The sequence below is a fragment of the Muscardinus avellanarius genome (genome assembly GCF_963383645.1).
Source record: "Muscardinus avellanarius genome assembly, chromosome: 17".
In the NCBI taxonomy this organism is placed as follows: Eukaryota; Metazoa; Chordata; class Mammalia; order Rodentia; family Gliridae; genus Muscardinus; species Muscardinus avellanarius.
In genome coordinates this window covers 32,609,246-32,632,782 of record NC_137803.1, presented here as the reverse complement: position 1 = coordinate 32,632,782, position 23,537 = coordinate 32,609,246, and the positions used below count along the sequence as shown (strand labels likewise).

Below are 23,537 nucleotides of genomic sequence, written 5' to 3'. Positions count from 1 at the left end.
CCGATACAAACTAAATAATGCCTAAAACCCAATGGCAAAGGTGATATAAAATTACTTCTCTACTGCTTAAAATAAAGCATAGAACAGGACAGACTGAGATGCAAGGGTATGGAGGAGAGGTAAGGTAAGGACACACTATAAATAGCATGTGAGTTGTGCCATAGTGAAATAGCCATTACAGTAAGACAGGGTGACTTAAATTTCTTAGGAAAATTGTATGCCTAATTTCTTTCAGTTTCTTACTGGAAAACAGCCACATCTACTATGCATTCTCCTAGCAAAAGACAGAAACTAACGTAAATTAATTGGCCCTTACCTGGCGGAAAGGTTCCAGGTCAATTTTGTTACCCACCAGCACCAGGGGAATTTCATAGGTATGGCGGACCTGAAAAATCAGCTCTTTAAACTTGGCGGCCTCTTGGAATGATTGGCGGTCAGTCACGGAGTAGCAGATGATGAAGCCTTCACCACCACGCATGTACTGCTCCCGCATGGCTGTGAATTCTGCCTGCAGGGAAAGAAAAAGTTGTTTATAAGCTGTGAATAGACAGAACCAATATGAAGCACAACTTGTTGTTCAAATGGTTTAAACTATTGAGAGTGCTGATACTTAATCACAGAATGTTTGATTGAAGAGATCTTGGGAGGATATAGTAAATAGTAAATTTTACTCATGGGTTCATAGGGATTATAGGTAGATTTTTTTTTTTTTGTTTTCTTATGAGCTCACTTGAGGAAAATAAATCTAATTCGCATATGTCAAACCATAAAATTATTTAAACCAAAATTAGTTATTCTTTACATCATGTATGTGAGCATTTTTCTTACTTCCTGTAGCTTGGAACTATTTCTTTTTTCTGGATATCATTAAAGAAAAAAAAATGTAAAGAAATTGACTTCACTTTGTAAATAAGAGTTGATTTGTATTGACAATCTGCCATAGTTCTTCCTGGAGAAATGAACTGATTTCCTACTCAAAAAACAAACTAGAGTTAGATGCTGATTATCTTTGCCAACAAAGTAAGTTATTAGCATAGATGATCAAAGACTTAGTTATATATTGAGCTTTCTTAGATTTGTCTCATGGATAGATGAAGGATGGATTAATTTCTACATTAACTCTTTCATCTTCTCTCCCTATAGAGAAAGAAAGCATTTTATTCCAGATTTTACTCATGCCTCAACCGGGCAGTCTGCTTTATTTGTCTCTCACGAGGCATTCCATCTGAATTACAACTTCCTCACATCTGAAAAGGCAACATTTGAAATTTCAATCTGGAAAGTTACTTTAAGTCTGAAATTTCTATTTCTGTATATTTTATTCAGAAATCTACTGTTAAAACTACAAGGGTAATTAGACATATGCAATGAGAAATATAAACTCAGACTCTGGCTGCATAAGAAGTCACATTGAACAATAAAAGAACACAGGAACATATTGTGACTTTGGACAATCCATACTTTAAGCAAACAAAGAAAACTTTAGGTGGGGTTCAGTCATATTTGAAGACTGAAAATTTGGGAATTTTCACTTTACAAAGTACTTACAGAACTATTAAAATGCCCCATTAAAAAATGATTGTCAAGCCGGGCAGGGTGGCGCACGCTTGTAATCCCAGTATTCGGGAGGCTGAGACTGGAGGATCATACTTCATGGACAGTGGACAGCAGACAGCCTCAGCTATTTAGTGAGGCCCTCCTCAATTTAGTGAAATCTTGTTTCAAAATAAAGAATAAAAAATAGGGTAGGAGGTGTACCTCGGAAGTTGAATGCCCCTCGGTTCCATCCCCAGACCCTCAAAAAAAAAAATTTATTGTCAAAACACATGTTAATTTGATTTAATATGGTCTGAAAAATAAGATTGTTTAAATAGATTCAGGAACTTTGGAAAACTTGAATACATGCTTACAAGTGCAGAAACTGTGATTAAAAAAATTAATAAGATCCTGAAGTACTGGGTGAATCCTCAAATAATTTTAAATAGATATGCAGTAATTGTAAGCACTAAAATTGGTTTAATCACTTTTTGTAATTGCAAGGATGGGAATGCAGAGAAGAGAGGAGAGTTGTCAGTCACCCAGTATAGAGTTGGTTAAAAAATTCATATTCACTGACTTTTATTCTAACAATTTACTTAGCAGTAAATTTTATTTTAATCAATCCTAAACTGCACCATGGGAGCGAAATGTTCAAATACAGTAGAAAAAATTCCACAGATTTAAATTTCATCATTCACAAAATGAAATTGAGTTTTGAAATGTCTGAGGTCTCGCATAGTTCTGACAATCTCTAATTTTGAAGCACTATGCCTCTATCAAAATTTCATCGTTGATAAAGATTAAGTATAAAAGTATGGATGAAAAATTCTAACTGATGTTTCCCAAACCTACAATTACATTGTTCAAATAGAGATGATGGAATCGTCATGGAAATATATTTGATCTTCAGGGAGATGTAAATTGATTTTGTTATATCAACTCTTTAACATTTAAAAAATCATATAAATTGCAAACTAAACTAGAAATGATGTTTTACAATTTGTAGTTCACTTTGTTTTCCAGCTAGTATTTTAGCATTGAAACTATATTTGTTTAGTGTTCCTTAAATTAACAAACATCTATAACAAAATAGTCTATAAATTTAGTTTTCTTTTCACATCAAATTCCCAGGATTTTTTCTAAAATATATGAGTTAATAGTTTCCTCTTCTTTATCTCCTCCTCCTCCTCCTCCTCCTCCTCCTCCTTCTCCTCCTCCTCCTCCACCTCCTCCTCCTCCTTCTCTTTTATCACCTCTTCTTCCTCCTTGTATTGGGGATAGAACCCAGGGTATTCTACCTCTGGCCTTCACTCCCAGCCTGATTTTTTTTTCTTTATTTTAAAACAGGGTCTCACTAAGTTTTGGAGGGCCTCACAAGTTGCTGAGGCTGGCGGCAAAACTTCTGATCATCCTGTCTCAGCCTCCCAAGTACTAGAATTATAAACATGCACCACCATACCCGGTCCTTTTATTCTTCTTTCTTTCTTTTTTCTTTCTCTCTCCTCCTCCTACTTCTCCTCTTCCTTCTTCTTTTTCATTCTTTTTTTTTTTGTACTGGATATTGAACTTATTGAACTACTCTGACCCCAGTTTTATTTATTTTTTTCATTATGAAACAGACTAGTTACTGTGCACTGTAGTCTTCCTGTTTCAGCCTCTCAAGTACTGAGATTACTGGCATATACCACCACACCAAACAATAGTTTCTTTATTTTTAAAGAAATGTCTATGTATATCCAAATATACTAATTTCGCCTTTATATATCACCTTTCCTGTTTTTCTTTCTTCAAGGTGCTAGGGATCAAATTCAGGTTCCTGCACATGTTACACAAGCAATATACCAGGAAGTAACAGCCCCAGGTCTAGATCTTTTTATACTCAAACAGGAACATAATATATACATTTTTATTTTACCCTTAATTAAAATGTAATAGTTCTAATATATCTTGCAGATGACTCTATATGAGCATATATGAACATTGCTTCCTCTTTTTCATAAAGACATTATCTCTACCGTGCATAAACCATAATTTATTTAACTGCTTGCCTAAGAACAGGTATTTAAATGGCTTTCTTTTATTTTATTACAGAGAATGCTACAATGAATATTCTTATACATTCATACTGCATAGATTTGCCTGTACTTAAGAATTAGACTTGCTAGGTAGAAGAGAATATATACTTTTACTTTTGAAAAATACTGCCAATCTCACTGACAAAGATACTGTATTAACACTGTAGTATATATGAGTCTGCTGCTTCTCATTCTGGGGTGGGGGGGTATCTAGGATTGAATAAGAGGACATTCTACTCAGAGCTACACTGCCAGCCCTTTTTATATATTTTTTTGAAACAAGGTCTTTCTAGGTTGCTGATAATCTTGCTACATTGGGGAGGCTTGATGTAAACTTGTGATCCTCTTTTATTAGCCTCCCAAGCACTGGTATTACAGGCATAAGACACCATCCAGCTTCTATAATGCTGCTTTATACAAATTTATTTACTTTTATAAATTTTAGAACTAAAAATGAGTCATGTTTCTTTTTTTTAATTTTTATTTATTTATTTATTTATTTTTTGGTGGTACTGGGGTTCCTGGAAGCCCTTCTACCTCCGGGCTACACACCCAGACCTATTTTTACATTTTTATTTGGAAACAGGTTCTCCTAAACCAGCGCGCGCGGCTGGCTTCGAACCTGCGCGATCCTCCTGTCTCTGCCTCCCAAGCGCGGGGATTACAAGCGTGCGCCACCACGCCCGGCTGAGTCATGTTTCTTTAATCTATTTAACTATTATGAATTATATTGGGGATTTCCCACATAGATTATGCATGTGCGTATTTTTTCCTATCACGGATTTTATTCTGCCATACGGAATGCAGGAGTCTGGCTTTTGATTCTTGTTGTATTCCTTCAATTGGGCATTGCTTTTTATTTTTAATTTGACCTAAAGAAATATATTTTTATGAGACTTAAGTAAAATTATATATTAGAATATTTTAATAATTACATCATAAAAGATTAACTTATTTGAAAAAGACTAACAACATATTAGGATGAATGAATGAATGTCCAGTAGAGTTTATTTATCAGACACACAGTCACATATGGGTCATATTATGCAAAGGTTTCTCAGGCCTTGTATCTGGTTTGATCTCAGTTGGAACCTATAGGCATATGGTTCTAGCACTTTTTTAATTTTTGGTACTAGAGATTGAAACCAAGGCATTTGACCTCAGAGCAACACTCCCATCCCTTTTGGTTTATTTTTTTAACTAGATCTAGCTAAGTTGCTAAGGTTCTCATTAAGTTTTTAAGGCTGGTCTTAAGCCTTCAATCCTAAAGTCACAGCCTCCCAAGGAGGATTACAGGAGTATACCACCACACCCAACAGGCACTGCACTTTTAGAGTACTTACTTGACCAGTTTTTATTTTCCCCCTGAAAATAGGAATATGCAACTGTGTTTTTGTTCAGAATGGTCTTTAAACTCCAAAGCATAGAAAGGGAGTTGCTAGTATCATGTCTAGGCCTGTTCTCATAAGATATATTCAAAGTATCAGAATCTAACATCTTAAAGCCTCAATTTCCTCCTTTGTCAAAGAAGGATTAAGATATACTTAACCCGTCTTACAGGGTTAAAGAAAGAATCAAATGAAGGAACAGATGTGAAAACACTTTGATGAATTTTTAAAATACAATACAATTTAAGCCTATTATTATCTCTGATACAAATCCGGCAGAACAGAAACTTTCACTGGGAGAATAAGCATGAAATCCTCTTTAAGCTGCATTAAATATAAATGTCAGTATTTTTCAAATTTGCTCATCAGAAAATTATTAAGATTTCAAGCAGAAGACTCTCTCCACCTATAAAACAGATATAATGAAGTTATTGCAATGAATTGGGATGATAACTTCTTCTTAGCTGACCTTATCCATACCAATTTTTACACAGTATATGGTCTTGTGTGTATTTTATTTAAAGATGCACTAGACACTGATGAGGTCTAAAAAATTAAGCAGAAGCTCTGCAGCTATGTATCAATTTAATAATATATGATACGGAAATCGCTTCATTGGGAAAAATGCTATGTTCAACATGTGACTTCCTTCTTCATTCACCCATGAATTAAAAGATCCTTGTGCTTTATGTTCTGCATATCCTGAATGCTAATGTTGACTTCATTGGCTTCCTGTTGTAATGAAACTCATTGGTTAATTATTCAGGAACATTAGTAGATTCTATAAGTAGCAAAATAGCTAACAAACAGACCTACCCTAGGAAAGGCTACAGTTGTAAGCATTTAAATCTTAAACCTTTCTCTGCGTAGAACACTGCAGTTTGATCAATGTTCTTTGATATACTTTCTTGTATTAAGGGAGTGTGACAATTTCCTCAACTCTGAAAATAAATGAAGATTTTTTTTTTATGATACAAGGGATTGAACTCAGGGGCATCCTATCTCAGAACTACACATCTAGTTATGAAACATTACTTTTTGTATAAAAGAGTCTTAGTAGACGGATTGTCTAGAGTCTTTCTAAAGCTGGCCTTGAAACTGCAATCCTTTTGTGTCAGTCTCAAATACTGAGATCATAGGTACTCACTACCACACCTTGATGAATGAAAAATTTTTGTTGACTCTTATATCCTGGTTTCTTGATTAGCAGAACCAATATTTTGAACAGATATTAAGAAACATTAACTTTAGCCTGAGCAACTTAGTAAGACCTTGTCTCAAAATAAAGAAGACTGCAGTATGGCTCAGTGGTAGAGCTCACATGAGTACCATCCTCAATTTAAAAAAACCAAACAAACAAACATTATTTTAAGTGAGATTAACCAGTCACAGAAAGTTAAAGTTCATGTTTTCTCTCATGTGCTGAAGCTAGGGAGTAATGGGGAGGCAAGAAGGACTTTCGATAATGGAGGGGAATCCCCAGTGGAGCAAGGGAGGTGGTCTAAAGAGGGTGGTTGTGGGAAGAGGAAGGATTGATACAGGAAACACTTCAATTGACTTTATGCATATATGTGAGAACACCAATGCCTGTCTCAATATCATGTATGGGGAAGGGAGAGAGGAGGGAGAAAGCCGGGGAAAACTCACCAAGTACTGTGTTCATGTAGGTCACTATCACTCTGACTTACATTATGATGTAAGACTACAACGAACAAATAAAAGTATATTTTATAAAAGAACAGCTTGGCACTCACTCTCTCTGTATCTCTTTTTCTTTCACACACACAAATACACACACACACACACACACACACACACACAAGAAACAAGAATCAACTCATATCTCATTGTATTCAACTAGTGGTACTACAAATGTAAATTATTCTCTATTTATAAAATGCAATCATACTACTACCATCAGACCATTTTTTTTAAATTTGGCATTAGTACAAAACAGATACTTTTGTCGACATTTGTCAAAAAAGCTTTATCATCTTCATGATTACTACATGTCCACATATTTTTTCTTCTAATACAAAAAAGTAACTAAAAAGTAGGTCAACCTTTCCAATGGTAAGATGTATATGAAATCAAAACACACACATGCACACACACACACAAACAAACAAAAACATAGTCATTTCTTGGTCAGGAAAACATAGCTGGACAGGATAAGATAAGTGAGAGCAATTAAGTGCTAAACAAACCATGGGGATTCAGATAAACGCAAGAACACTTTGAGGGAGGAAGAAAAAAAGGGAACTAAATGTGATATTTGTCCTTAATTTTTAAAATTTATACAGAACTCCTCAGCTTTCATAAAATCCCGCTTTCAAAGATTAAATATTATTACCTTTAAATAACCTTTCATAGTTCAATTTCAACATTTGTATGGCTGCTAAATTTCTAGGCCTGAGTTCAAGAAAACAATTCAGTTTTCAGAGTATGGCAAAGGATTAGTGTGGTTGTCACCTTTGTTTGCATCTTTTACAGAATGATTTTTTAAAATTATGAATAATTAACAAAATGTAGCTTTCACATATTTACAATAATTTATGCAAAGTAAAAAGACTGAAATCAGAGGAAATACTTTTTTATTCTCAATCTAGTGTCTTAAATTGACCAAGTACATCCAACTGAAATGAAATGAACAAAAATATCTAACACATGTCAATAGTATATAGTCAAATATTATGCCTAAAAAGGAAAATACAATTAATAATACTACCTGGCAATTTTCAGAGTACTATCACCACCATTATAAGGTTGCTTATTATCTATCTTTCAATGTTTAATAAATGTATTTTTAGGCATGCATTATGTCAGGAAACATTGTAGGTACTGTTTCACTCATATGGAAACTATTTTGTGAGCATTTATACGGTTAAAAGTATAAGATTTGATGACATAAAAGAATACATGCAATAAAATAAAATGTCAATAGGGAAATACGGAAGAGAACAAAGAGAAATTAGGGTGTGGAAATTAGGATGTGGTGAGAAAACCGTTTACTATATAATTTATATATTTGTAGTAAATATTTTGTTGCATATTATCTACACAAAATGATGGGTATCATTGTGGTATATTCTTATAAATATAAAACTGTAATTTGGTCAATTTTACCAAAGTTTGACTTTGAGTTTCTAGACAATCCAAGCTACCATGGAATTTTGATCATGTCACTTTTGGTCAATAATGACATATTAAGTTGACACAACTCACTAAATCCTTAGAACTGGAGGCAATATTCCATATGCAGCTGAGATAAATGTGCCCCCCTCAATGTAAACTCTACTGGGACAGCAGTAGAAAGATTTTTAGACAGTCTGTTTTCAATATAATACATTATATTTAAATACAATATATTACAATATTATAGTGTACAAATTGTATAAATACAATATTATGTTGAAATTCAATATAATACAATATAATACATTTTCACAGACATACTTGATATTGATGCAAGGCACAAATAAGATAACAGAAATGTTGTTCTGTAGCAAAAATAAAAACCATTTTTCAAGTTGGAGGATAATGGTTAAAATATTTTTTTTCTTAAAAAGTAGAAAGGTTTCTGGGCGTGGTGGTGCAAGCTTGTAATCCCCGCGCTTGGGAGGCAGAGACAGGAGGATCGCGCAGATTCAAAGTCAGCCGTGCTGGCTTAAGAGACCCTGTTTCAAAAGTATAAAATATGTCTGGGAGTGTAGCCTGGACATAGAAGGGCTTCCAGGAACCCCAGTACTACAAAAAAAAAAAAAAAAGTAGGAAGGTCCTTGATTATGATGTTAGCATTGAACACTGGGGCTAAAGGATGCCCAGAATCAGGCTATCTATAGATAGGTTTTGAAAAATCTCTGACCTGAATGCAACTTGAAATAAACACTAAAGTTGCAATGTAGGACCAGCTACTCAGCTACTGTGAAACCCAATGTAAAGTAAAGACATGGGACACTTTTTTATTAAGAATTAATAAATATTATTAATAATCTACACAAGAAGAGCAGCAGAGAATTATACTATAGGCAGGGATCTTCTGAGCTGGGGCCTCAGATAACAGCATGTATCACAGGCTTACGATGCCGCATGAGAAGAACTCAGACGGAAGAAAAGCAGTGGTGATTCTGTTCAGGAGCAAAGTCTCTTCTAAAGCATCCTGACCTCAGAAAGAAACACAATTCTACACAATGATGGATGATTCAGGAGTCATGTGGAGCTGCGGGAAACTGAGGGCAGAGATGCAAAAGAGGGACAATGCTTCAGATGGGAAACAGTGTTTCAGAATGAGCTCTGAGCATGGCTCCTGTCCAGGGATGACAAATGAGATCAGATTACTGAAATCCCCAAATACCAAGTTTTAGATTGGATATGATAGGTAAATATGAATTCAAGAGACTTTTTCGGTACAAACGTAACAAACAGGCAGCTCTATTTCAGGAGGATTAGAGGAATTGATCTGGCAATATCGGAAGTAATCATGGAAGGAATGTAAGTGAAGGGTCATATTTTTCTCTTATATACAGAATCTAGGGAGTAATTGGGAAACCATAAGGACTTTAGATAACGGAAGAGAAATTCTGGTGGAACTTGGAAGGTGGTTCTGAAATGAAGAGATGGAGAATCAGCGAAGGAATTATTTCCATTTACAGTTTGTATATATATATGTGAGAATACCGATGCCAATCCGATGCCAATCCGATTTCAATGTCATGCATAGCGAAGGGGGAAAATGAGGAGGGAGCCGCTAGAAAGTACACCAAGTGCTGTGTGCGTGTATATCATTAAAACTATAAACTATATTATGCTATGAGACAATAATGCACCACTAAAAGGATAAAAATAATGTGTAGCCAAGGAGAGAATCTTGAAGGCTTTTGCAGTAATTCTTTTTTGTTTGTTTGTTTGTTTTGGTGGTTCTGGGGTTCCTGGAAGCCCCTCTATCTCCGGGCTACACTCCCAGACCCATTTTTATATTTATTTATTTGGAAACAGGGTCTCTTAAGCCAGCGCTGCTGCCTTCGAACCTGCTCAAGATCCTCCTGTCTCTGCTTCTCAAGCGCGGGAATTACAAGAGCACCACCACACGCGGTGTCTTCGGCAGTAATTCTAAAGTGAAGGTTCATCATTGGAAAAAGAGGGGAAATATTTGAATGAGAAATAAAAATTAAAGGAAATAAGATGAATAGAAACAATATGTTCAGTATTTCCAGGAATAAAACACTGTGGTCGCCGAGCGTGGTGGCGCACGCTTGTAATCCCCGCGCTTGGGAGGCAGAGACAGGAGGATCGCGCAGGTTCGAAGCCAGCCGCGCACGCTGGTTTAGGAGACCCTGTTTCCAAATTAAAAAAAAAAAATGTGAAAATAGGTCTGGGAGTGTAGCCCGGAGGTAGAAGGGCTTCCAGGAACCCCAATACCACCACCAAAAAAAAAAACACTGTGGTCCCACTACTTTGGGTAAAGGAGATACAGTAAATGAGAAAATATATCAAAGTCTTAATCAATAGTTTTAGGCAATTAGTTTGGCTTTTGTTTGTGTTTGTGTTTGTTTTCTGGGAATTAAACACAGGCACATTCTACAGCTATAGCCTCAGCCCTTTTTATGTATTTAATTTTTGTTTTGAAACAAGATCATGCCAGGCTGCTGAGTATATTGCTACATGGCAGAGGCTGTCCTTGAACCCGAGATCCTCTGTCTCACTTCCCAAGTACTGGAATTACACTTCTGCCCACAATGGTTGGCTTGAATTTAGCTTCTGTACATGCTCCATTCCCATGACCTATATTATAATTTCCCACATTATACATGAAAAGTGAACTACAAAGATACTAAATAATATGGTCAAATTCCTAGAACGGTCAAGTAAGAAATTAGAGATACTTTACTACTCCACTCTCTTCCTAAGGAAGAGAAGGACCAAATTAAATATGGCTCCAGACTGTGTTACTCAGGATGCAGGAAAGATCAATTGTAATACCAGAAATAAGTTGAGAAGATAAGCAACTTGCTTACCTTCAATGTTCCCCAATGGACTGACATGGGAGAAAGAATTAGGAGACAAACTCAATTCATTAGATCAGCTTTGGGGGGACAAGGTTTATTTTACTCTATTTTTTCTTCTGAAAGATGCAGCTTTTCTCCACTGAAAGTTTATCTATTTGAAGGGAGATTTTATGAAAATTACTTTGACAGGTGTCCTCTAGTTTCATTCCTTCTTGTCAATCATGCTCAGTATTTAACTGTTCCCTGGCTCTTAGAGTTCTTCCTTTGTGTTGCAATAACATGTGCTTTGCTCTCTAAGTTACCTGAACATCACATTCTCCAAAGCACTGGATCAAAGCCCAACAGGTAATTATATTATCATTCGGTTAATTACTGACTTTATGCTAAATGTTTTTGAGTACATTATCATTTCCTAGATGATATACACTTTAAGGAGAGTGAGATTTAAGGCTGGATGATGTTGATAAAAGGAAATGGGAGTAAAATCTGTACTAAATGGATAAAGCTGTTAGTTCCTTATTCATTCCTGTCAATGTAAGGTAAAGTCTAGTTTAACTTTGAGGTAAACTTATATCCCAATTAAGCCCACATTAATTAAAAAGCGATTTAATATTTTTCATTTCATGTTCTTTTTTGGTTACCAGTCTTGTTCTAAAAGGAGGAGAAAAGTCTTACTGCTTTTTGGCGAATCATATTTTCTTTGCCATAGAAGTCTGTTTGCTTTTTCACTTTCTATTTGGCTTGTACTTTGTCAAAGTCTTAAAGTTTCATGATTGCCACTGGGTGGTACAAATCCACTAAAAGATATTTCTAATCACAGCTGGTTTCCTGTTTATCCTGGAGGTCACCCATACTGGGAGCTGTATTCCTGCTGATAAAAACTACAAGAATGAATTTTAGAAGAAGTCGGTATAACTGTGTTACAAAAGGATTTCATCAACTGCATTTTAGTGCATCCCAATGTGATACTGAAATCACAACCCCCAAAAAATAGTGGAGAAGAAAACTCACATAACAAAGTTGTAGTCGCTAATTGATATAGAGTGTTCCTGTCACTCTATACCTTATGCTCTTTAACTACAGTTGCATCAAAAAAGTATACTGAAATTATAGATTATGTGATAGAATTCCACTATAAAATACATTTATATGAAACACATACACAAACCCCTACTCTAAAAAGGCAATTCATATATTCATATTTCTAAGAGCTATATGAACAAAATCAAGCTGTGTGTTGTGATAGGCTGAGATAGGAGGATCATGGTTTGCAGCCAGCCTCAGCTACTTAGTGAGGCCCTTTAAAACTCAGTGAGACCCTGTTTCAAATTAAAGAATAAAAAGTAGGGCTGGGGATATAGGTTGGAGGTAGAATGCCCCTGGGTTCTATCCCCAGTACTGCAAAAAAAGAAAAAAAAGAAAGAAAAAAGAAAGAAAAGAAAAATCAAATACAAGGTCTTCCCCCAAGTTATAAAAATAAATTATATTGTTTTGTGATATTAGTAATAATTTGACTCCAGATAATTCTAAATTTTTTTAAATTAAGAAGTCAGCATGCCTTCAGAGGATAAATTAGAGCAGTAACATTTCTTTGTTTGCATTCCCTAATATCGGAAGCACAGCCAGGAAGAGATTACAGGTTTCTTGGCACTTTCCCGCTTAGTAAAACTTTGGATGAGCATGTGACCTCAGGGTCTCTCTTTTCCAATCAATCCCTCATGCGTTTCTCTGTCTGATGAACTGTCTTTAAGCACTACATTTATTATGCATCTCTTCTGCCTTCAAAGGTCCAATGGTAACACATTGGCTTTCATATGAATCCATACTCATCTGCCTCATTTTAGGACCTTATATAATTTGATATCGTGCTATATACTTAGCTTTGTCTCCAATTAACCCTGAGTATGCACTCTCTAATGGGGTTACTTCCTCAAGGCTTGATCATATAATCTATCATCTCCACTCCATTGTGTCTCCTTGTGCCTGGTTCTCTGTACTTGAACTTTATCTAGTTAACAGAGACTTTGTGATTATGAGATGCAAACCTTTTACTTTGCTGAAGAAAAAATCAAGGCCCAGAAAAATAGTGATGACATCATTTTCTCATAGCTAATTAAAATACAGTCAAGTCAAATAGCCCAGTCTTTTCATCCCTTACACATCATGTAGATAGCTTTGCTTCCATTAATCTGAGTATATACCCTATATTCAATTATGTTCTTTCTTCTTTTATGAATGTATATATACATAGTTCATATATATTTATATGCTTTGTCATATATATATATGTATATATATATATATAATCAGCCTCATTCATGATCCCTTTTTGAATATTTTTATCAATTATGAAACCCCAAAGCTAGCAATTATATTTCTCTCATTTGATTTTAGGAAGTTAGATTTTTGTCACCAAAAAGATTGTAAGCATTCCAAGAATCAACATCAATGCTTAAACTGTGTTTAATGCTTCTTTATTGTCCATCATATTCTGAAAATATGAAAAATTAATTAAATTGCTGTCATCTGAATGGACGTGTCATTTCATTAAGTAAATTGATTTGTTAATGCTATAAAGAATGTATGTATTATTATATTTTTTGTGGTACTAGGGGTGGAACCCAGGGGCTTTCTACCTCCGAGCTACACTCCCAGAAGTATTTCATATTTTATTTGGAAACAGGATATCACTTAGTTGCTGAGAGCCTCACTAAGTATCTGAGGCTGGCTTAGAATCTGAGCAATTCTGTCTCAGCCTCCCAAGCACTGGGATTAAAAGCCACGCCTGACTGAGAATGTATGTATTATTGAACAGGAAAAATTAACAAGTTTCTAATGTTTAAAGAATTTGCAAATACTTATAAGATATACTTTTCTCAATAATTATTTTAACAAAATTTAGAGGAACAGATATTTTTTAAATTTATATCTTAAAGGGAATGTCTGCACAAGCAGTATACATATGTATTTTTTCTTCAATTCAGCCATTATATTTCTCAGTTAAAGTTAAAAATTTGTAACCTTAAAATTTTCTACAAAAACTGATAATTTGTCCCAAATTGTTTTGATATCCTGCAGAAATTTCTCTATCAAGCCGGGCGTGGTGGCGTATGTTTGTAATCCCTGTGCTTGGGAGGCGAAGACAGGAGGATCACACCGGTTTGAAGCCAGCCTTGCTGGCTTAAGAGACCCTGTTTCCAAATTAAAAAAATATAAAATAGGTCTTGGAGTGTAGCCCGGAGGTAGAAGGGTTTCCAGGAACCCCACAACCACCAAAAAAAAGAAAGAAATTTCTCTATCAAATAATTTGGAAATTAGACCAGAGACCTTGAGACTCCTTGAAGAGGGCAACACTGCAACATGTACACACAGATAAAACTTTCTCAACAAGACCCCAAAAGCACACAAAACTAAAAGGTGAATCAATTCGTGGGATTGTATGAAACTGAAGAGCTTTTGTACAGCAAAGCAAACTGTCAAGAATTTCATTCAGGAGTCAACAGAATGGGAGATTTTTACCAACTACTCCTCATATAGAGGACTAATAACTAGAATATATAGAGAACTCAAGAAAATTATCACTAAAAACAACCCAATCAAAATATGGGCACGTGAATTAAATAGACACTTCAGGAAGAAAGAAATTCAAATGGCCAATAAATGCATGAAAAAATGCCCAACATCATTAGCAACCAGAGAGATGCAAATCAAAACTGCCCTGAGATTTCACCTAACTCCAACTAGAATAGCAATCATTCAAACACAAACAACAAATGCTGGAGAGGATGTGGAGAAGTGGAGACTCTAATACATTGTTGGTAGGATTGCAAATTAGTGTAACCACTTTGGAAAACAGTATGGAGGATCCTCAGAAGAATGGGAATGAACTTACCATTTGATTCAGTAATACCACTTCTGGTTACCTATCCAAAAGAAAGGAAACCACACTACCAAACTAATTCATGCATATCTTTGTTCACAGCTGCACAATTTAAACTCTGGAACCAGCCAAATGTCCATCAATAGATAAATGGATTACAAAACTGTGGGATATATACACAATGAAATTTTACTCAGCCATAAAGAAAAACACAATTACATCATTTACAGGAAAATGGATGAAACTGGAGGACATTATGCTGAGATTAGTCAGTCACAAAAACTAAGAAATGGGATACTTTCCCTAATATGTAAAAACTAAGGAGAAATGGGTCACAGGAGGAACTCTAGATGAAGGAGGTCCTATAGAGGATCAAATAAGACAACCAAACTGAGGGGATGGTAGCAGGAAGAGAGAAATTCTCTAAAGCACATGATATACTTAAACAAACATCTCAAAGTCAATCTCTAAGCTAAGCCTGGGTAGGAGGGAGGGGGAACGAAGGCGTGGGAAATGGGTAATGGCTCATTAACTGATATGTGCATGTATGTCTCCACCATCTTTTATCCCATTAAGATGTATAAGTACAATGCACCAATAAAAAAGAAAAAAAAAAGAAATTCATCAAATAATTTGGATATAAGAGCATAGGTATTTCTGTATTAATATTATATTAATAAAAGCAATAGATATTAATATATAACTTAATAACATAATATTTATATGACACCTAAGCATAGACAATAATATATCATACAGGTTTTCTGTTGTAAAATATACATTCGTGTCTAGTATATACGAAAATTTTAAGTAATTTTTGTGTGTGTGGTACTGGGGTGGAACCCAGGGACTTTTTTGTTTTACCTACAGGCTATACTCCCATACCTATTTTATACTTTATTTGAAAACAGGGTCTCACTTAGTTTCTGAGAGCCTCACTAAAGTATCTAAGGCTGGCTTCGAACGTGTGCGATTCTCCTATCTCAGCCTTCCAAGTGCTGGGATTACAAGCATGCACCACCAGGCCCAGCATAAAATTTTTTAAAACATATTTATTGCAGCAATATTTTAAAACTGGAAGTTTTCTTTTTAAGTGGATGAAGAATTTCTCTTTCTTTTGTCCCTCAGGATCACAGAATTTGTTTTTTACTATCTACAATACCATTGGAAAACAAAATGACAGTAACAGTGCCTCAAAATTTCTGGAAGAGAGATGGTAAGGGAAGAGAAAAGATCATCTGAAGGCGTTCTAATGCGTTTCTGGAGAATGTATCACCAATAAATAAAATAGGTAAGAATAAGCCAGAGGGCAATGGTTAAGGTAATTAAATAAAAGCACAGCTGGGCATCTTAGCAACTTTCTTCCAACTTAGCACCTACTGCATGCTCTCCAGAAAGACGGAGGATCTTGTAGGATTCTGGGGCGGGTGTTGGGATCTCAACAGGGAGAGCAAAGTGGATGCTAAGGTTATTCAAATTTATTTTACATATAGTTTATGCACATTTCCCTATATATTTTAAGCAATTTCTGGAGTACTTATAATAACTAATACAATATAAATGCTATGTATATCATTGTTATATTTTATTTTATTGCTATATTGATGTTTTTTGTTATTGGTTTTTTTCCCAAGTATTGTGATCCCTGGGTAGTTGAATCCATGGATATGGAAAGACAAAGGTTTTTGTTTTTTCCCTACTCTCATTTTTTCCTTATCTTCATGTAACTCATCAAAGTGACACTGTAATTGCAGATTTTATGACTGAATAATTCAGTCACCAATTTTGTTTTTAAAAGTCCTTGAAAATAGTCCTGTTCATGTGAAGTGCCAATGTAGAGAGTACTCTATTAACAGAGTGATTCTAGATTTAAGTTTTAAGCTACTTGAACCTCCACAAAGCAGCAGAGATCTGCTGAAAGGGCTGGTAAGAGCCTGAGTCCTCTGGCTCTTGCCAACAGAGCCAGCTGGTAAGTATGCCACATGCATGGGTTGGAAGGTGAGTAGGAAAAGAAACATAGGCAAATAGGAGAAGGAGTCTGGAAACATCAAACCCATCTGTAGGTCAGGCTAGTTATCAACTGACCACAAGGTTTCCTGATATATATTATCTCAGGGTTGGATCTAATTTGCTCAAATCTAGACTGACTGGAAGAAAGAGTAAATAAGGCATGGGTAGAAGATTTCAGGGAGTCAATACAAATTTGCAAAGAACAAAGATAAAAATATCCTTGAGGAAAAATTAATAATAACCTCACCACATCAGACTGGAGAACTCAGAAAATGGTCATTTGAACTATTATAGAGGGATAATGAGAGAAATAAAACCCTGAATTCATGAGGCAAGGGATCAGCTATGGCATTTGAAAAGAAAAGAAGATAAGGCCAAGGCATCTTGAGTTCTGTACCTCAGATTCAAATCACCAGTAGCTGCAGAAAAAAACTCAGCAGGAGGCAGACACTATATATTGGGAAGTTGTTCACAGATGGCTCCCAAGGTATTCCAAAGGGTTCAAATACTTAGTAGAGGACAAACAGGATCACCATGAGAAAATGAGTGGGGGAGAAAAAATGACGTTATCCTTGATTCAACAGATTTCTACAAGTCAGTATTTGAAAGTTATGAATGAGAAAAGACATAATGTACCGATTATGACAGAGGGGGGAAAAACTACAGGAGGAAACAAAAACAAGCACATTTGAAGCAACATATACAGAAAAATTAATGATATGAATGCCAGTTTCAGAGAAGTTTGCAATAAGACTGAACTCTTTTGAGCTTATTTATTTACTAAAATTTCTACCCCTGGTGATGGGAAGAACAACATTGTTGGCTGCTGGGGGTGCAGGGGTATTGTTTGATAACATCCCTTCAAGGTTCGTTCTTTCTTTCTTTCTTTCTTTCTCTTTCTTTCTTTTCTTTTCTTTCTTATTTTAGTTAAGATCCTCCAAATAAAAGTCACAAGGACCTAGTTAAAACAAGACAAGGCCATCAGCTCCTCTTCTCTGTGAGCTGATAATAATTTGATAATTATTATATTATTCTATTGCTAAATTCTATGCTCCACAAGTATTCCTGTTAATTATTTTTGAACATGCAATGTATGAAGAAGCTTGATTTTAAACTCAGCATGCTCAAGAGCATGTCCATCTATACATGTGGTGGCAAGTTTCTCTATTATAAATATGCAAAGTTTCCCAATTAAAAGTCCCTTGCTTTCTTTGGGAAGAAAAACCTTTGGGTGTTCTTTCAAGTGACCTCCTCACTTGCTGCCATTAATAAACACTGGTTTACTTTTATCTTCTAGTGGTGTTAATTGGCTTTGGACTCATAGTGTGGCAAATTCATTGTTTTCAGTCTCAAGATGAAAATATAAAACAACTCCCCATCCATTTTTTTAGGATTCAGTGGAGATTGATTCATGGGGTGAATATTTACAAAATGTAGTACTTCTTTTCCTCTTCTCCACATAGGTCCAATTCTTTAAAGTTATTGAATTACTACTTAATAAGTTAACTAGCTAAAAATTAAGAATATACTTTAGGAGGTGACTTTGGAGCAGAGAACAATGGTGCATGCCTGGAATTCCAGTACTTGAAAGGCAAAGGTAGGAGGATCACAGATTTGAAGCCAGTGGATGGTAATTTAGTGAGTCCCTATTTCAAAATAAAAAATAAAAGGGCATGAGTGTAGAGCTTAGTGGTAGACACTGGATTTTATCTTCAGTACCACACACATTCACACACAAATGCTTATTGGGGGCCCAGTGCAGTGATATACACCTATAATCTGAGTGACTCAGGAGACTGAGGCATGATAATCACAAGTTCACAGCCAGCTTGGCCAACTTATGGTGACCCTGTTTCAAGATGAAAAATGAGAGGGGCATCTGGGAGTGGTGGCGCACGCTTGTAATCCCAGCATTCCGGAGGTCGAGACAGGAGGATCACACTTCGCAGACAGCCTCAGCTCCTTAGTGAGGCCCTCTGCAACTTAGTGAGACCCTGTTTCAAAATAAAGAATAAAAAAATAGTGCAGGGGGTCTAGCTTGAGGGTTAAATGTCCCTGAGTTCCATCCCCAGACCAGCAAAAAAAAAAAAAAAAAGAGAGAGAGCTTGGATCCCTGTGTGGTAGTTTTCACCTATAATCTCAGAAATTGTGAGGCTAAGACAGGAGGATCACAAGTTTTGAGACCAGTGTGGTAATTTAGGCCCTTTTGGAAAACTAAAAAAAAATAAATAAAAGAGCTGGAGTATAACAGTTCAGTGGTAGTGTAACCCTGAGTTCAATCCTCAGTACCACAAAAAAGAGGAGCTGTGGATGTGTCAGTGGTAGAGTGCCTCTGGAGTCCATCCGTAGTACCACAGAAAGAAAAAAAGCTTATATTGCTTCTAAAAAAGCAAATTGACAACTCACTTTTGAATTTATCATTATTAGCTGAAGAATAATGCAAATATTGAAAATATTTTGTATTTATGAAAAATTCCATCAAAACAGATACATTGGCATACTTTGATAAAAGTATCCATAACACACTGATATGCTTGAAAGAGATAAAACAACTGAATAAAAATGTTATAGTTATTCAGTATATAAAATTATCGATGACTTACAAGTACAAAAAACTGTCACAGAAGTACATTCCTGGAGGAGCGGGGCTAGGCCTCAAGCTATGAAGCTGAAACGTCTTGGTTTAGATTCTGACTGTTGCCTTTTTTGCTACTGAAACTGATTTTTATCTGTGCAACGAGGTTAGGAACAGACCCTATCCCGTGAGTCTTTCTGAGGGTTGAGTTACAACAAAGGTTCTGAGAAGATTTCAAAAAACACAAGACCATGTGGGCATAGTATGATGAATGTACTTTACCAGTTTACTCATATTGCTTGTCCTACTAGGTCTGTATCTTGTACTCAACCCGGAATAATACTAGTAGTTCTATTTGTCATAAATGTTCAGGACTAGGATGAAAAATTTGCAATTTGGACCTGTCCCTTAATCTGTAATTAAGCCAACAATCTTACAAACAAGCCTAAAAACACACTTTTTTTTCCTATAGAAAAAATTATCCTTTAAAATAGCTTACTAGCCGGGCGTGGTGGCGCTTGGGAGGCGGAGACAGGAGGATCACGCAGGTTCAAAGCCAGCCTTGCTGGCTTAAGAGACCCTGTTTCCAAATAAAAAAATATATAAAATAGGTCTGGGAGTGTAGTCCAGAGGTAGAAGGGCTTCCAGGAATCCCAGTACCACCAAAATAAATACATACATACATACATACATACATACATACATACATACAATAACTTATTAATATTTAATCTGATATTACTACTAAAAGGACACATCTGTTGATGCTTAAAATTTTTGAATTTTACATTGCTTTCAAATACTTGCTCTTTCTTCTAAAAAATAACTTTATACTTTTTAAAGAAAATCTAGTAAAGTAATATTAATATTCATTTTCAAAACCTGAACTGCAAGCCTCGATGCAAAACCAGTTCTCCCTTTACCATAGTATTCTGAAGGACAATATAATCTCTGATACTTTGCATATCATATTATACAGAAAGCAAAATAAAATATTATGGTGTTTTTTTTTTAATTTCATAGTCATTAAAGACCCAAGCCAGAAGGATTTGCTTGAGATTCTTTCATATACTTTGATGGAAATTTGCATTAATTTGACTATTCTACTATCATTTGTCTACTTGAATGAAGATATTACAGGCATAAATCATATAGATTAACACTCTGAGAAGAAGCCAATACTGCTTTTTAATGCACTTCCATGAGTTAATATAGCTGAATCAGGGCTGAATAAGAATGGTCCTGGAAGGACACATTTTTTCTTTTTTTTTTTTGTACACTTAAATTTTAAATAATATTTGGTAATAGAGTATATATAATTCTTGATGCTATCCTCACCCCTTTCATCTTTTCTCTCTCCCCTCCCAGTGCACCTCTTTGATTTTGGAATTGGTAATTTTGTATGCATCCATAGCATTATTTCTTCTAATACACTCTTTTTCTTTTCTTTTTTTTTTTTTTTTTTTTTTTTTGGTGGCACTGGGGTTCCTGGAAACCCTTCTACCTCCGGGCTACACTCCCAGACCCATCTTTACACTTTTTTATTTGGAAACAGGGTCTCTTAAGCCAGCCCAGCCAGCTTCGAACCTGCACAATCCTCTTGTCTCCGCCTCCCAAACATGGGGATTACAAGCATGTGCCACCGCGGCCGGCTGTACTTTTTTTGTGTGTGTGAAAGGACTGTTCAGTTCTCTTTTTCACTTTTTGATCAGATTTTTTTTTTTTTTAGTGTTAAGCTTTTTAAACTATTTTTACATTCTAAATATTAGACTTTTGATGGGTAAGTGGTGAAGATTTCCCATTTCTGTAGATTCTTGCTGGACAGAAGCTTTTTAATTTAATGTTATCCCATTCATTGATTATTTTAATTTCCTGAGCTTTTGGGGTCTTACTGAAGAAGTTTCTACCAGTACCAATATATTGAAGAGTTTGTCCTATGTCCTCTTCTAGTAGTTTGAAACTTTCTGCTCCAATTTCTAGGTTTTTGAACCATCTTGAAGTTGATTCTCGTGCAGGGTGAGAAGTCAGAGTTTAGTTCTATTTTTTATATATGGATAGATAGTTTTCTCCACACTATATGTTCAAAAGGCTGTCATTTCTCCGGTGTATGTCTTTTACACCTTTATTAAAGTTCAACTGGTTATAGAATGAAGCTTTGTTACCAAGTCTTCTATTTCATTGGCTTGTGTGCCTGTATTTGTGCCAATGACATGCTGTTTTTACTACTATAGTTGTGATATAATTTGGAGTCTGATATTGTGATGAATTTGGCATGGTTCTTATTACTGAGAATTGCTTTGGTTATTCTGTCTTTTGTTTTATTTCTTTATTTTATTTTATTTTATTTTATTTATTTTATTTATTTTATTTTATTTTATGTCTTTTGTTTTATTTTGTTTTATTCTGTGGTGACAGAATTTCACTTAAGATCAGAAAAGACTTGTTAATGTCCTTTGAATTTGTTTATACAGTTCCCTTCCCTGTGCCGTAAGTTCCCTTTTTTTTTTTAATCTCAAGTTCAGTTTAAATGGTGCAGATCACATCTCAAATTTCTATTCAAAGGAGAAGTGCTCTCTCAATTTTTCAGTCTCCCCCTATTTCCATATTATTCCTGATTACATCCTTCTCCTCATACCAACATTATGTAAACCTTGTTAGTCTTTTCCACTGCATGATCACCTACAAGATGCTACATCTTATCAATTAAAATGATGATGCACAGAGGAGTGGCACATAATTGGACTTTTGCCAATATATGTTGAGGATTTATTTATGTATTCATTTTCATACTGGGATTGGACTTGGGGCAGTCTACCTGAGTTCCACTCCAGCCTTTTTTTTTTTAATTTTGAAATGAGATCTCACTAAGTTGCTGAGGCTGGATTCAAATCCCAGATTTTTCTGTCTTAGTCTCCCAAGTACTAGGATTACAGGTGTGCCCAGCTAATAATTGTTAATTGAATGAAGAATCACATTTTGAGCAATTAACAATTTATAGCCTTTGTTCATAAACTTTTTCTTTAAATCCAACAATATTACAAATGATCAAGAACTCTACTTATGAATTAAGTCGATGAAGCTCACTCTCACTATGAATTAGATTATGATGTAAGACTTTAATGCACAAGTAGAAGTATAAAAGATGAAGATCAGAAACATTCAGTATTTTTACCAAAGCCACATACTGTGTAAGGAGATGGGGATTTGAATTTCACATCATTTAACTCTAATTTTGGTGTGCTTTCCCACTATATCAAACTGGTAAATATTCTGGCTCTTCAAGCAAAAAATTTTGATTTGTTTTATTTTATAAAATCCCGCTGGTCAAAGACTTTAAAATTAGCTGCTCTGATAGTGTAAACCAAGGTCCCATTTATTCCTTTTTTATATCTTAGAAAATTGTGTTCATTTTTTAAGTGTTGACACGCTTTGAAGGCATGTTATTTGGCTTGCTGATTTTCATCAAGGGAGTTATGAGTAAACAGCATTGGAGGAAAAGACTGCATAGCTTGATCTTGAATATGAAGAAGGGGAAGCAAGTCTGAGATTTTGCAGAAGCAAAAGAGAAGTGAGCAAATGGTGTATAACATTTTCAGCAGATTTTCAGGACTGGAGCCAAGAGCTACTTTCATGGAAGAAAACTGGCTGTACATAGAATCTGCATAGGAAACTGTCATGATGGAATGATTTGAGGCTCAATAAAAGCCATTCCTTTGCCTAAAAATACTTTTCCGACTGACCTCCCCAACCCTCCAAAGTACTTGCTTTTCTAGGTTAGAGCATCAAAAAAATTTTTTTTTTCACAGCCAAGTCTGTTTTTCAAAAGGGATGAAACTTTCACGTTTTTCTATCTATAGGTAGAGTGGTAAGTGACTGATCAATTTAGCAAAGGATAATAAATTCCTCAAAACAGTACAAGCACATCCAGAATAAGGCACATGAACTAAGTTTTCTAAAAGCAACCTTCCTTCAATCCATTATGCCTGCGACTACCCATTTTTCAATATTGGTTAAAACTATAATAAATAAATATTAAAAAAAATTAAAGAACAGCCTCCTGATGTC

General features: G+C 35.3%; 1 protein-coding gene across 1 annotated transcript in view; it reads right to left on the bottom strand.

The window, feature by feature from the left end:
- The window catches only part of RIT2 (Ras like without CAAX 2), a gene marked incomplete at both ends in the record, with an annotated part of 409,154 nt that overhangs the window by 212,764 nt on the left and 172,853 nt on the right, over nucleotides 1-23,537 (bottom strand). The window contains one exon of the mRNA XM_080714535.1: nucleotides 317-508. Coding sequence (XP_080570661.1) covers nucleotides 317-508 — 192 coding nt within the window. The remainder of the gene's footprint in view (nucleotides 1-316; nucleotides 509-23,537) is intronic.